Source organism: Mixophyes fleayi, chromosome 4, assembly GCF_038048845.1.
Source record: "Mixophyes fleayi isolate aMixFle1 chromosome 4, aMixFle1.hap1, whole genome shotgun sequence".
Classification (NCBI taxonomy): Eukaryota; Metazoa; Chordata; class Amphibia; order Anura; family Limnodynastidae; genus Mixophyes; species Mixophyes fleayi.
In genome coordinates this window covers 134,889,709-134,904,654 of record NC_134405.1, presented here as the reverse complement: position 1 = coordinate 134,904,654, position 14,946 = coordinate 134,889,709, and the positions used below count along the sequence as shown (strand labels likewise).

The following is a 14,946-nucleotide window of genomic DNA, read 5'->3' as shown; positions in this document are numbered from 1 at the left end:
GTCACTTTAACCAATATTAGAGCTCCCACAAAGTTAGAAATTACTAAAGTATTCTAAAAAATATATACATTTTATAAATTGGTTTTCTACATTTTGCTGCTCTTAATTACTTTTGTCAGACTGCCCCACTTGGTCTAATTATTAGGTCACCCAGGCTGTTATGTTTTCAATGTAATCTTGTAAATATTAATTAAAGCAGCTGTCTTCTGAATCCAAATGCTGGTCATGAGAACTTTAGTTGCTATGCCATTTAGTGGGGAATACTGCTAACATCTATTCTTATTATTACTACTCTTATTAACAATGATACAAATAATAATAATAATAATTTCACAGTCACTTACCAGCAAGAGCTCAAGTTCCTCCTTGTTTATACGCCTATTGGCTGCTCAGTTGTTGTTGATTTTTTACAGTGCCCATCGGGGCTGGGCTTTTAATTGTGATTCCTACAGGCATGCTTTTTGTTATTTACTTCAACGTGGGATTGCCTTCGGCGGAGCTGGTCATTGCCGCCACCAGTTGTGGACAGTTTCCACGGGCCAGTCAGCCATTGGCCACTGGATCCGGTATCAGATCAAGCATCGAGTGCGATAACAAGATTGGGGGCTCCCATCTCCTCCTGGCGAGGGGAGTGGACTCTTAGTCACTGTCAGCGCCTGGGGACAGGGCCTGAACACAACAAGTGGGTGCAGAGTCCCCTAGTGCTGGAGGATGGGTCACTAGGATACTCCCTACACTGCCCCTTCCACCTGGAGCCACAGAGTTTTTCTGCTCTTCCTGGAACTAAGACTCTGTTTCTCTCCTTCTGCACCTGACACTTCAGCTTGGACTCACAACCTGGCTAAGTCATTGCAAGGCTTGGTGCAGGTCTCATCCTCTCTGGAAAGGATGTTGGATTCTGTTTCCACATCCAGATCCCAGAAGCGCCAGTTTCCCATTCTACTCCAGTCCTGGGAAGAGTCAGACCCCAGATTTCTACCAGGGGCCCACGATGGCAACCAGTGTGTTTCTGGGTCAGGTGATTGAATTACACTGGAGATGCCTGGGTGAAAGCAATCTTGTTGTGGTGCGTACATCATAGATCTTATGAGGTCTCCCCTAAGATGGTTCTTTACTACAGTCCTACCAGGAGACCAAGTAAAGCATTGGGCCAGTTGGATTATGTCAGTAATCCGCCAGGCTTCTTGGGGCAGGCCAGCTGGTCCCTGAAAATGTGAGGGCATATTCTGCTAGGTCTGTGGTTGCCTCTTTGGTTATGCGGAATGGATTTGCTGAGTGGCTGTGCAGAGCAATCACCAAATTCTACAGGTTTAACACCTTTGTGTCCAAGACTGCTAGCTTTGAGCGTAAGGTGCCATGCCAGTGTGCATCTGAGCATACCTTCCATTAGGGACAGCTTTGTGATGTCTCCAGTGTCCCCCATAGGATGAATGAGAAAATGGAATTGTTGTACTTGTGTTAAATCCTTTTCTTTCATCTAGTCTGAGGGACACTGCTTACCATGGGTTGTGGAGGGGGAGCTTGGGAGTTGGCACCTAGCTAGTTTACTTAAGCACTGCTGACAGACCCCTCCCCTCTACAATCCCCCTGCCTCTTCCTCTTCCTGTCAGTTTTTTTTTAGGTACCCATGGAGTTGGGCAGTGTTTTAGTTACTGCATGTAATTTTTATTTTTATTTTTATTTATTTTTCAGATTTATTAGTCTTTTTTTCATTAAAAACTTTTCTTTAGGTGGCAGACCTGCGAGTGTGTTCTATTATAGAGAACACACTCCCAGAATAGCAGCGCAGGCACTACTCTGTCAGATGAGAGCCAGAGGCTCTCACTGACAGAGTAAACAGGGTGCCTGAATACAGAGTGACAAGCGGTCTCTCCGGACCGCTGTCGCTCTTGGAGCCTCCCCGATAACCGGCGCTGCCACTGCAGGCATGGAGTGCCGGTTATCGTAGTTAAGAAAATGCCGGTGGCCATCTTGGATCTGCGGAGGAGCAAGGAGAACAGAAGGGGGCCATACCAAGATCCCCCCTCATAGGAGGGGGCATCGGGGTGAAAAACCAGTGCGGAGACCTCAACTCTTTGAGGTCTCCACTACTCTGCCGCATACCACTTTTTTCTGTTAAAACAGAACAAAAAAACTAAAACAGAGAGACGGCATTATCGGATGGGGGGGAGCTAAGACATAGAGCTCCCCTGCTCTCCATGCAAAATTGGACTAGCCCGGTCTTCTGGTGCCAAGGAGAAGCCCAGGAATCAGATCAGAGGGAGCAGGCACAGGACACTGCTTTTGGACTTCTCCCCTGTTTGGCCTGTGGGCTAAGTATCTGATTTGCTCTGACTGCAAAGTGGGCTAGTAGGGGTTATATTGTAGTTCTCCTACTTGCCAAAATATTACATTGTTGTTTAACAGAATACAAGTACAACTTTTATGTCAGATTAGTTGATTACTTGTTTTTCTCACTGTCTCTCTTACTCTCAATTTCAATTTAAGTATGTGTGTTGGATGTACCTTCCTTTGTAAAGATGACAGATAGAGGAAAGGGCCCTATGGCAAAGTATTTTACATGTTCAAGATGTAAGGTTAAATTACCATGTGGGCAGAAGGACCCGTTGGCGCTCTGCTCTGACTGCGAAGGAGGGGTCCCCCCTGCGCAAACCCAGCATATTCCAGCCCCACTGACGGAGGAACCGTCCTGGGTGGCCTCCCTGACACAGTCGGTTTCCTCTTTAGCACAGATTATCTCACAATTTACTCAGTTGCTATCTAGTGTGGCAGCCTCTGCGGCTAATAATGCTAGTACACCTTTGGGCCTCCCTGCTACCACAGGTTCTATTGGAACATCTATACCAGGACCTTCCTCTTTGCTTACGGACCAGCCCCCTGTTCCCACAGAACCGGCATGGTCCGCAGCATTCATAAAAGGTTTGGACAAACTAAACCAGTTACTTGAATCCCCAGACATCCCGCCTGCTAAAAGGAAGCGGCTTAGATCCGCTAATCCCCTTATGGTCCTTTCAGATTCTGAGGGGTTTTCAGAGGAGGAAGGGGAAACAAATTCTGATCCTGACCAGGTTCAACCTTTTGAACAGGAAGAGAACACTAAAAGCCAATTTATTGATGATTTGGTTTTAGCGGTGAGACAAGCGTTGGACCTCCCAGAACCGGAGGATCCTAGTCCTAGAGACAGAAGTCTTTTTAAAAAGGCTAAAAGGAAGGCTATCCGTTTCCCCCCTTCTGTAGAACTCAGAGATTTTGCAGAGGGAGCCTGGAAACAGCCTGATAAAAGGTTCTCTTCCCTGTATCCATTGCAGGAGGAGGACGTGGCTCGCTGGGAGGGAATCCCTAAAGTGGATATTCCATTAGCCCGTTTGGCCCGACATACTTTACTACCAGTCCCGGATTCAGCAACTCTGCAGGATGCCACTGATCGCAGAGTGTAATCTCAGCTAAAATCTATATTTGTGGCAGTGGGTTCTTCCTTTAGACCTACATTTGCTTCAGCTTGGGTTGCTAGAGCCATGGAAGCATGGGCAGACCAACTGGCAGAGGCCTTACAGGACTCTGATTTACTTCCCCTGGCTTTACATTTGAAAGAGGCATTGGGGTACCTTTATGAGGCGGCCCAGAACACAGCGTCTGTGTCCTCCTCTATTCAGGCTGCATCTATTTCAGCAAGAAGAACGTTATGGCTGAAATCCTGGGAGGGAGATTCGGAATCAAAAAAGTCAGTTAAAACCATTCCCTTTTCAGCAGCAGGTTTGTTCGGCCCGGAATTAGATACTATGATTTCCCAGGCAACAGGGGGCAAAAGCACTTCTTTGCCGGTATTCTCAAGTAGGGGCCGGGGCCCTCGCTTCAGCTCCTTTCGTCAACCCTTTAGGGGGACCTCCTTGCCTAGAAGTAGACAACCAAATGCTCGAGGCTCCTCTGTCAGGAGTAGATCCTCGTTTGCAGCTAGGCGCCAGGACCCAGGAGAAGCCTGCGTCCTGACAACCACTCTACTCTTCCGGAGGTGGCACCAGTGGGGGGACGTCTGTCTTTGTTTCAAGAACAGTGGGCAGCGTCATCCCAAGACCCTTGGATTCGGGGCATTATATCAAGGGGGTACATGATAGACCTGCTGGGTCCGGTAACACATCGTTTCTTTGTAACCCTGCTACCCCGAGATCTAACAAGAAGACAGGCAATACAGGCCTGTGTCGCCTCTCTTCTTTCGCAAAGAGTCATTTGCAGGGTCCCAGACAACCAGAAAAGGAAGGAATTTTATTCAAATCTTTCTCTGGTCAAGAAGCCGGACGGGTCATTTCGACCCATTTTAAACCTAAAGAGCCTCAATGTGCACTTACGAGTGGACAAATTTCGTATGGAGTCCCTGAGGTCGGTGATAAACGGCCTAGAGAAGGATCAGTTTATATCGTCCATAGACATAAAGTACGCATACCTCCACGTTCCCATTTGGAGAAATCATCGGTCTCTCCTGAGGTTCACAGTGGGGAACTCCCACTATCAGTTTCGGGTTCTTCCCTTCGGCCTCTCCACAGCTCCGAGGGTCTTCACGAAGATCATGTCGGTGATGGCAGCGTGTCTTCACCTAAAGGGAGTTCAGGTCGTTCCTTATTTTCACGATCTACTCCTCAAATCCTCCTCAGAGATTTGCTTACGTCAGCACTTATCACTCACCATAGCGGTTCTCGAGAGCCATGGGTTGCTGATAAACTTAAAGAAATCCCAGGTGGTTCCGTGCCAACGCATGGTCTTCTTAGGACTCATCATGGATACCAGTCAGCAGAAAGTGTTCCTGCCTACGGAGAAGATCAGTTCAATCCGAACTATAACATCTCAGGTCTTGTCCTCTCCCAATCCCTCAATTCATTTGGGCATGCGGCTGCTTGGGAAGATGGTGGCCTCATTCGAAATGATCCCCTTCGGTCGGGCTCATTCTCGATGCTTACAGTGGGATCTGTTAACAAAATGGTCAGGATCCCACCTATGTTGGGATCTCCAGAGGATCTCGCTGTCTCCGGGGGCGAGAGAATCGCTCCACTGGTGGCTAAATCAGGATCACATGTCGGTGGGCAGGTCTTTCGCTCCATGGTCATGGATCATAGCGACAACAGACGCCAGCCTGAGCGGTTGGGTGGTCGGTAATCCTGCACCTCCGGCTCCAGGGACTTTGGTCTGTTCAGGAATCAGCCTTATCAATCAACACGTTGGAGTTGAAGGCAATTCTTTTAGCTCTTCAGGGGGCCCAGTCCCTTCTTCGGGGGCCACCCAGTCAGAGTTCAGTCCGACAATGCTACGGCTGTGGCATATGTCAACAGGCAGGGAGGAACCAGGAGTGCAGTTGCAATGCGAATTGCAGCTCAGATTTTTGCTTGGGCAGAACAGTATGTTCCAGCAATCTCGGCAGTGTTCATTCCGGGAATAAAGAATTGGGAGGCCGATTACCTAAGTCGAAATCCAATGATGCCGGGGGAGTGGTCACTCCATCCGGAAGTATTTCAGTCTCTAGTTCAGAGGTGGGGTCTTCTGGGTATAGATCTCATGACCTCAAGATACAACAAAAAAGTTCACAGGTTTTGCGCAAGGGCAAGAGACCCCTTAGCGGTAGCGGTGGACGTGATGACCATGTCATGGGAATTCAGGTTGGGATACCTGTTCCCCCGATTCCCATGCTCCCTCATGGCCGCGTCAAGTGTGGTACGTGGACATAATCTCCATGGCGGAAGGACAAGGATATCGTCTTCCATCACGAGACGACCTTCTTCTTCAAGGTCCCTTTCGTCACCAGAATTTACCTCAGCTCAGTTTAACGGCATAGCTGTTGAAGCCAGCCTCTGGAGGGCTAAGGGTTTCTCCCCCAGTGTAGTGAACACTATGCTGCGAGTTTGAAAGCCGGTTTCGGCTCGCATCTATCATCGTATTTGGCGAGCCTATATCAGATGGTGCGGAAAAAAGTCCGGTCACACGTCTTCTTTTCGCCTCCCTCGCTTATTGGCCTGCCTTCAGGATGGGCTGGAAGCAGGGCTCCGTTTAGGTTCCTTAAGAGTTCAGGTATCGGCACTTTCAGGTTTTTTTCATCTGAAGTTAGCGGATTTGCCAGACGTCAAGACTTTTCTTCAGGGAGTCTTACATATTCAGCCTCCCTACGTTCCGCCTACAGCACCATGGGATCTTAACCTGGTACTGGATATGCTTAAAGGGCCTCCTTTTGAGCCATTACTTACGGCAGATTTTAGGTGTCTTTCCTGGAAGGTCGTTTTTCTTTTAGGAATTGCATCTGCATGTAGGGTTTCGGATTTGGGAGCTCTGTCTTGCCGGGAACCATATCTGGTTTTTCACGAGGACAGAGCGGTATTAAGAACCCTCCCTTTGTCCGTTTTAAAAGTAGTTTCGGCTTTCCATTTGAACCAGGAAATTGTAGTTCAGGTCTTTTCATCTACTTCCCATTCTGATCAACAGTCTATGGAAAAGTTAGATGTGGTTAGGGCTCTCCGCATTTATGTCAAAAGAACTTCTCAGATTAAACGTACAGATTCTCTGTTTGTTCTTTATGATTCTAACAAAAAAGGCTGGCCAGCCTCAAAACAGTCCATTGCAAGATGGATTACGGCAACCATTAAGCAAGCTTACATAAAGGCTAACCGTCCTGTGCCAGGGACTAACGGCCCATTCCACCAGATCGGTAGGGGCGTCATGGGTAGCGAGAAATGGGGCTTCTGCAGACCAGCTTTGCAGGGCAGCCACCTGGTCTTCTGTCCACACATTTACCAAATTCTATCAATTTAATGTATTCGCATCCGCGGATGCAAATTTCGCTCGTAGTGCTCTGCTAGCGGGGTTTTCAGAGCGGTTCCACCCTTAGGGGGCTGCTTTAGAACGTCCCCATGGTAAGCAGTGTCCCCCAGACTGGATGAAAGAGAAAAGAGGATTTATGTACTTACGTTAAATCCGTTTCTCTGATTCCGTCTGGGGAACACTGCGATCCCTCCCTTCTGCTTTTCCTCTGTATGCTCTTGGTTGATTGACCTTTCTCCTTGGGGCTTTTTAATTAACTGACAGGAAGAGGCAGGGGGATTGTAGAGGGGAAGGGGTCTGTCAGCAGTGCTAAAGTTAACTAGCTAGGTGCCAACTCCTAAGCCCCCCCTCCACAACCCATGGTAAGCAGTGTCCCCCAGACGGAATCAGAGAAATGGATTTAACGTAAGTACATAAATCCTCTTTTCTTTGAAACCATGGGGGGAGGGGGGGCACTGAACTCTTTACATTCCTGTTCTTGTATCATTGTTGGTTTTTTTGTTGTCATGGATTTTTCCTTATTGTTTGGAAGACTTTGTTTTCTGCTCTTATCCCTCTTTGTTTTATACTCCGTTGGGGCTTTGTTAGTAAAAACTGAGGTTCTGAGCAGCCAATAGGGGCAGAAAGGAGGATGAGCTTGAGCTTATGCTTTTGCTGGTAAATTTAAAGTGCCCAAGCTCCTGTCACCACATTCTATACTCCTTTTCATGGTTTCAGAGAAAATGATTTAATGCAAGTACAAAAATTCCATTTTATATTGCGCAGCACTGTATAGAGGACATGCCATTCATATCAGTCCCCAATGGGGCTTACAGTCTAAATGCTCTATACACACACACACACACACACACACACACACACTCTTTAACAGAAGCAAATTAACCTATCAGTATGTTTTGGACTGTGGGAGGAAAACTGAGCATTGGGGGAAACCCACACAAACACCACACAGATAGGACCCGGGTCGGAATCAGACTCATGACCCCAGCTCTGTGATGCAGCAGTGCTAACCACTGTGCTGCAGATTATATATCTGATATGGTGTGGGTGCCTAAGAAAAAAGAATTACATAAGATAATATACTGTCTGTACTGCTTTAAGTGTATTTGTTGACAATAGTCTCTTATGTTGCAGCCTCATGTTATATGTGGGGACCAGTTGGTGCACAGCCCCTACATGCAGTGCCTGGCATCTTTGGCAGTGGGATTGAACCTGGAGCAGCTTCTTTGCAGTCCACCTATCCCTCCTCACCACCGACTAGTTCCACCAGAATCTACCTCATGGAACCCTGCTGAGTGGGCATGGTTAGAGTGTTTTTCTACCACAATTAAAGCTGCTGAGGCCTTGGCCCGTGGCGCACAATTCCCAGATTCCTTCTCTGTCCCTGACTTGGAACCAGTCCCAGAGGAAGAGCTAATAATTTTAATGGTATGAAAGATGTCATGTTTGTTTCGCCCAGTAATAAACTATATTGCTGTTACCTGCAAGTTTAGCATAATATCATTTGTCCTCCTAATAATAAAAAACTGTTTTAATACTTAGTTCACAGTTGTCGAAAATAAATAGATTCTAAGGGTCACTTTTGTAACCCACTACCCGAAAATTAATTTTTGGTTTGATATGCTCGCAAACAAGAGAGTATCTAATGACTACTCTACATTCATAGTTAACAAATAATTGTCAGAAAAAATAATAAGATAAAAAAATATATATTCTTAGTTTGTAAAATTGCTCTTCCTTTATGGATATAGTAAGATCATATGGGAGTTGCAGTTGGACAGAAAATCTCGGTGTACTAATGTCACTGTTTAACATCCAACATCCGAACTACTAATGTAGTGAGAAAAACAAGCGGTTTCTTTTTTACCAAGGAAAGAATATATGTGCCTCCACCCTCTGTATCATTTTCATGATATAACTGAGCACTGCCAGGAGAATTATGCGGTGGAGGGGCTAGCATGTATGCCCACTTCTATGCTGTTCAAATGGTTTCCATTTATAAAGGGTGAAGGGAGAGCATCTGTTCGATGTGCTCTCCTTTAGAGTATATCTGACCAAAGGTAAGGTAAATTTACTTTTATAGCAATAAACCATAATGCTGGTATGGTTTTTTTCTACCTGTTTTACATGTTTGAATACATTATTTTTGTAAATATTCTAACACCATTTGCACACTAATTTTAAGATAAATTGTTCACATTTGTCCAATTCTATTACTCTATCCGACAGGATAACAGCAAGTGGATCAATGGGACAGATGAACAAATTATGTCATGGGCCACCACCAGACCAGAAGTGAGTTAACCTGCTTTAAGTAGGGTTTTTTTTGTTTGTTTTTTTTCTTGGATAACTGGATAGGAAAAGCATCAACCACTGTGTGATTGAACCCTAAGGTGAAAGAAACACACAGTTTTTTTTCCTTGCCGTCTTGTGACTGCAGTATTAACACAATAGTATCCACTGTGAAATGTTTTTTTTATTGTGGACATGACATTCTTCTGCACCACTTTTCAGTTTGTTTTATTTTTATTTGAAGTGTATGAATTCTTGTTTTGAACTGCTGCTTTTCCCAATACAGTGATTATCCGTAAATTTCCTATTCATTTTCCATCACAGGACTGGCATCTGGGAGGCAAATGTGATGTATATCTGTGGGGAGCTGGACGCCATGGACAGCTGGCAGAAGCTGGACGAAATGTGATGATTCCATCAGCAGCCACATCCTTCTCTCAGGCACAGCAGGTATTTTGGGGTTTGAGGAAAAGTTTGGGGGAGTACATACATGTACTCTGTGTAGCTGTTACTGTAAAAGTTATATTGAGAGGAAAGTATATTTAAAGGAAATATGGAGTAAAGTATGGGTCTGGAGGCATACAAATTTTTGCCTTTTCTCTGTCCTACCACTGGGGGACACTGCGTTACCTTGGGGTATAGTAGGTGGGTCTGGAGTTAGGCACTTATAAACTTGTTTGTTTCCCTGACTCATCCCCCACTATGCCCCTCCTCTGTAGCTGACTTAAGTTGTTGTAAGTGCCTTCTGGAGAAAGGTCACTTCTGTATAGGCTCCTGCCTATACTTAGTTTAGCATTAGGTTTTCCTGTTTTCATTTTTCTTTCCTTTTCAGGTGCAGCGCTGGACTGAAAAGACCCAGAGGAGTGAATAGTCCCGGGGATTAATTCACTCTGAGTTCCAGCGCAGGTAAGCAGCTCTTCAGCACGCTTCCCTCGCACCTCTGCCGGCAGTCATCCCCTAGAGAGAACGAGCAAAGGGGCCATGTTTAATTTGTTTTAATTATGCCTTTAAAGGCAAACTTTTCATTTGGGACATTTTTTATTATATATTTGGCCTTATATACGGCCGCGGCCACAATCAGATATGTGGGCGGGAGTGAAGGTGTCTCCACCTCTCCTCTCCGCCCGCAGACTTGCCGGCAGCCTCCCCCCTCCTCCTCTGCCCCTAGACAACGAGCAGTGGGGGAGAAGGACAGGCATCGCTCTCTGTGGAGGCGATGAAACTGTCAGTGAGACCGCACGCACCCTGGGCACGGCAGCGCGGCGGTTCTCACTTTCCCCCGGCTGCAGCCATATTCTGTATATGGGCTGAGCGGCGGTGAGCAGGGGCAGACATGTTAGGAGAGGGGAGTGCACCTCCCCCTCTCTCTCTCCCTAATGGCGCGAAGGGCGGCCATCTTGGATCCGGAGCGCACACACATCAGTGCATGCTGTTCCTGACTGCTTCTCTTCATCTGGTAATGTTGGATCGTTTTTAATCATATTTGTAAATGATTGTCAGCCTACTTGCCACACAGTCAGGACTTTTATTTCAGGATCCTGTGACTGCTGTATATATTATAGGATTACCTATTTGACAATATTGGTAGTTCCTATCCTTCTGTGACATATTTTTCTTTTAAGGCAGATATACATTGATATGGGAATACATAGCTGTATGATATTCCATATGGTGACTGTGAATGGAATGTTTCCATAACTCTGGTAAAGGGAGTTCTATATATATATATAAAATCCCTTTTGTTATGTATAGCCTCAGTTCCACAAGCATTGTGGCTGGGTAACTTTTATACAGTATTCCAGATATGCGGTATGTCTCAGGAATTACCTAGGGGGTAATAAACACACTGTTTTATATGCTCTACATTATTTATGTGGCACAAAATTAATATACAGTGTTATCCCGTGGTAGGCTGGTTGGTCAGTATTGCAATATGTATATATGTATATATATGTGTACATCAGGAGCTGTGGCTCATCTGATATATACACGGTTTTGATTACATGGTGTTGTGGTTTCTATTTCCATAATAGCACATATATATATTACCTGTTTAAAATATAGAACAGATTTATTCTGTGTCTTTTTTATTGCTGTTATATCAGCCTACAATCGGTGACTCCTCCAGGAGTAGATTACTCGCTGGTTGGCACACTCTGAAATTGTTATATATTTATGTGAATATGTGTCTTCAAAGTATATTGTTAGACAATATTATTTCCTGTTACTTTGCCTACCGTTTCCTTATGTTTTCTGACGGATCAACTGGGAAATAGGAGTGACATTATATATGTGCGAAATGTAATTTTTGAATTATCTTTTCCACAGCCTAGCCTGAATGCCTCGGCACAGACTGCGGGGCTAAGGTCTACAAACAGGGTGCTCCCATTTCGGTGTCAGCTGTTTTGCAGAAACAGGTCTGGTCTAAATCACTGTCACGTCTGGTGGCCGAACACATTAAGGTGATTTTTAAGTTTGAAATGGTACGTAAGTATACCCTTTTTCATGCTTCTACACATGTTTACACTGTGCTGGTTAAGCTCCCACACAGCTTATATCTGTCCGCTAACACAGAAGCGGCATTACGCGGTTCAGGTATAAAACCATCCGGACAAAGATGCTGTTGTTCACCATCTTTCACAGATGGAGAGGATTTTATCTTTGACTGTTGCTACAGTCAAAATAAGGATGTAGTTTATCCCTCACCAGAGGATGTCTATTTCCATCTTGTTTTTACTATGAAGAGGAATATTCTTGCTGATTACACTCACGAGGTGGATAATCCCAGCTTAAACTGTACACAGTTTTCGCATTTGCAAGACAAACAGTCTATACTTGGTTTTCAACCTAAGTTTTAGTGACACCCTAGTTGGGACAATGTTTATCCTCATATCTTAAACTCTGTGTCTGTCTTTTCTCAAAGACCAGGTAAACAGTAATAGGCTGGCTAGGTTTTCACCTTCCCTAACTCTCCAGAGTCAATACAAGGGAAGTAATCCCTGTTGGTGACAATCCTGTGGCTTTTCAGTTCGCTTATTCTGCTGTCCCCGGCGGGAGCAGACAAAGAAGTCCTCCTACACACAGCAGGGGCTGGTAAAGGATTTTATCTAGTGGCTTTCAAACAGAAGAAGTGCTCTAGCCTTTATTCACATTAAGGGTTAATGGGGTGGTTTGTATTCACCCAGCAGCATCATAACTGGTAGGCATACAGCTATTCAGCTATGATATCTATAGTTGGCCACATGCTCACAGGACTACGTTCCAATATCGGAACTCTCAATTTGCTCTATTACAAAATGAGTATCCAAAGGCTTCTGGCGGTAGGTGTGCTTTCTTTGTTTTATGTCAGCGACACCAGGCCATGATGTTTACGTGTTCCATCCGTTGATCCTCTCTGTTGATCTGAGGTCAGGGTGCCACATTCCGAGTCAGGCTTAGCCTTACAGGGGTGGTTATAGTTTATGTGCTGTGGAAATCAGGTAAACATCCATAGATTTGTGGACATTCCCCGAAGGTGGAAGTTATTTATTACACCCAACGCTTAGCTTACAGCTAGACGTTTTCAGCCACAACATTATACTTGCAGCCTCTCAGCAAGAAGCAGGACTGCGTTATTGGGTTCACAGGTGATCACTTTGAGCCTACCCAGCCTTTCGCTTGTTCTACCACGCTAGAAGCGTTGGCTTATGTCTTATCTTCTAGTTCGGGGTTTTCAATAGCTTCCTACCAAAGAACACGCTCATTTCTTTTCTACACAGTTCCAAATTGCTCCTTGTTCGTAACATCTCCCATGCCTCAACAGGGAGATTCTTCTCAAGGAAGGCTGATTTCATGGCTTTGGACGTGCATAGCACCCCTTTGCCTTAATTCACTAATTTACCTTTCGGGTGGTGCTTAGTCACATTGTTTTTATTAGTGAGTCAGTTGTTCTTCTTGGACAGAGGGTCAGAATGCAGTGCTGTTGCATATTTGTAGCACTCATGCAATTCCCGTATCCTAATGCAGGATAGGGGTCGACCTGTGTATGGTCGGAGGGGTGTTCCTTGTGCCATCCTATGGGCCAAGCTAGACCAACTTATTATTATTATTGTTATTGAGGGCCGAATGCCTTAGCAATCAATCCTTTAACAGGTAGAGTGGGTCACCTCAGGGTAATACCTTTGTGCTCTCCTGGTTAGGTCATAGGGCTCTCTAAGAGGGAGCCCAGGTTCTTTTCACATGTTAACCTGTTTTCTCTATCGGCTCTCAATCTAATGACCCTCAGGTGGATTTGTCCATAGCCAAGTCGGGTCTCCCTATAACTTAGGGGGTGTACAGGTGATTCACAGCTCCTATTTACTCGTGGGAGTTCAAGAGTTTCTAGGAGGGGGCGCATCCCAGGTAGTCTGGTGGTCCACCGTATGTCTCGCAGAGCAGTGTTCTACTGTTTTAGGGGACTTGTGTTGTCGTCCCTCTTTTCCCGTTTTCAGAGCGGCCTCATCTCGTAGTTCGGCTCTTTTTGTTTACATCATCTGGTTTGACGTTGTGGCATCGGATGGCTAACCTTTTCGGCCAGAGAATCCTTGCAGGGAGATGGTTGCTACCTTCAATTCAGCGGTAGAAATTCTTCCTCAGCTGTTTTCTTTGGGCTAGAAATTATATTTGGTGTAAATTTCTGAAATTTCACACGTCCCACTCAGGAATCTTTTAAAGAGTTTTCTTTACCAGCTGGCTTCTATGGGGTCTACGCCCTTCTTCTTTCAGCGTGCAGCTTCCGTGGCTCTCTGTCTAGCTCAGCGGAAGGTTGTTTTGCTTAAGTGGTTTCTTTATGCTCAGCCCACCTTTGGTTGGTTGTAGATTTCCAGGGAGTCTAATTCCCGTCATCAGGAGGCTTGCTTTGGCCTCCGGTGACTCTGAATTAGTTAAGCTGTTAGCTCATGGTTTGAGTGCTTCCTCGTATATATGTCGGGCTTACGTTGTTAGCTCTCTATATGAGTGCTCCCTCAGATATCGCCGAGTTAGTTAAGCTGTTTGCTCATGGAATGAGTGCTCCCTTGTTTATCTCTGAATGGTTTAAGCACTGTATCAGTGCTCCCTTACATATCACTGAGTGACTTAAGCTGTTGCATCAGTGTATATGGTGGTCCTTTGTATATCATTGAGTGGATTGAGTTGTTAGCTCAATGCAGGCTGTTCTCTTGGATGTCACATCTCGTAGGGGATCTGGGGCGAGAGTGTGTATGGCTCTTCCTCATTTCCTTTATCAGAAACTTAGTGGCGATTCGAGACATAATTGGTTATGACAATTAGTGCCTGCATTCCACTGACACAGAGATTGTAGTTCATCAATCTTGTGCCTCTTCTTTTTGTGTAACGTTTCTCCGACGGGAGATAGTTTGTGCTCTTGTTCGCACAGTTCCTGTTAGGAATTTAATGCCCATTTAGTCTCTCTAACGCTAAAGAGCGTAGGGGGGACAGGGTCTAGGTGGTCTCTTGCCACTGCATCACGACCAACATTCTGTCTGTACCCCTCTGCAGGTTCCAGTGACTTTTACAGTGCACTTTCCAGGAGGGTTGCAGCTTTTTGTACGCCACAAAAGCGTCATTCAATGGCGCAGTTGTACAGAGTGGCAGCGTCTGTTTCTGCTGCATATTGTTTCTTTGTTGCATGCCTTTGCATTCACAAATGCAGGGTTTTGAACACAAAACATTGCGCACAGCCGTTCCAGAGCATTCCCGCCCTTGGACACAGCTTTGGTAGCTCCCCAAGGTAACGCAGTGTCCCCCAGTGGTAGGACAGAGAAAAGAGGATTTTTACTCACCGTAAAATCAGTTTCTCTTACTACACTGGGGGACACTGCGCGCCCTCCCTTGCTCTGA

At 45.6% G+C, this 14,946-nt stretch overlaps 1 protein-coding gene across 9 annotated transcripts in view; it reads left to right on the top strand.

Annotated features, from left to right (window-relative positions):
• The window catches only part of HERC1 (HECT and RLD domain containing E3 ubiquitin protein ligase family member 1), a 237,658-nt gene that overhangs the window by 190,330 nt on the left and 32,382 nt on the right, over nt 1-14,946 (top strand). For all 9 annotated transcript variants that reach the window (XM_075208383.1, XM_075208382.1, XM_075208388.1 and 6 more), the window contains 3 exons: nt 7,930-8,223; nt 9,025-9,090; nt 9,412-9,537. In XM_075208383.1, the coding sequence (XP_075064484.1) occupies nt 7,930-8,223; nt 9,025-9,090; nt 9,412-9,537 (486 nt within the window). The remainder of the gene's footprint in view (nt 1-7,929; nt 8,224-9,024; nt 9,091-9,411; nt 9,538-14,946) is intronic.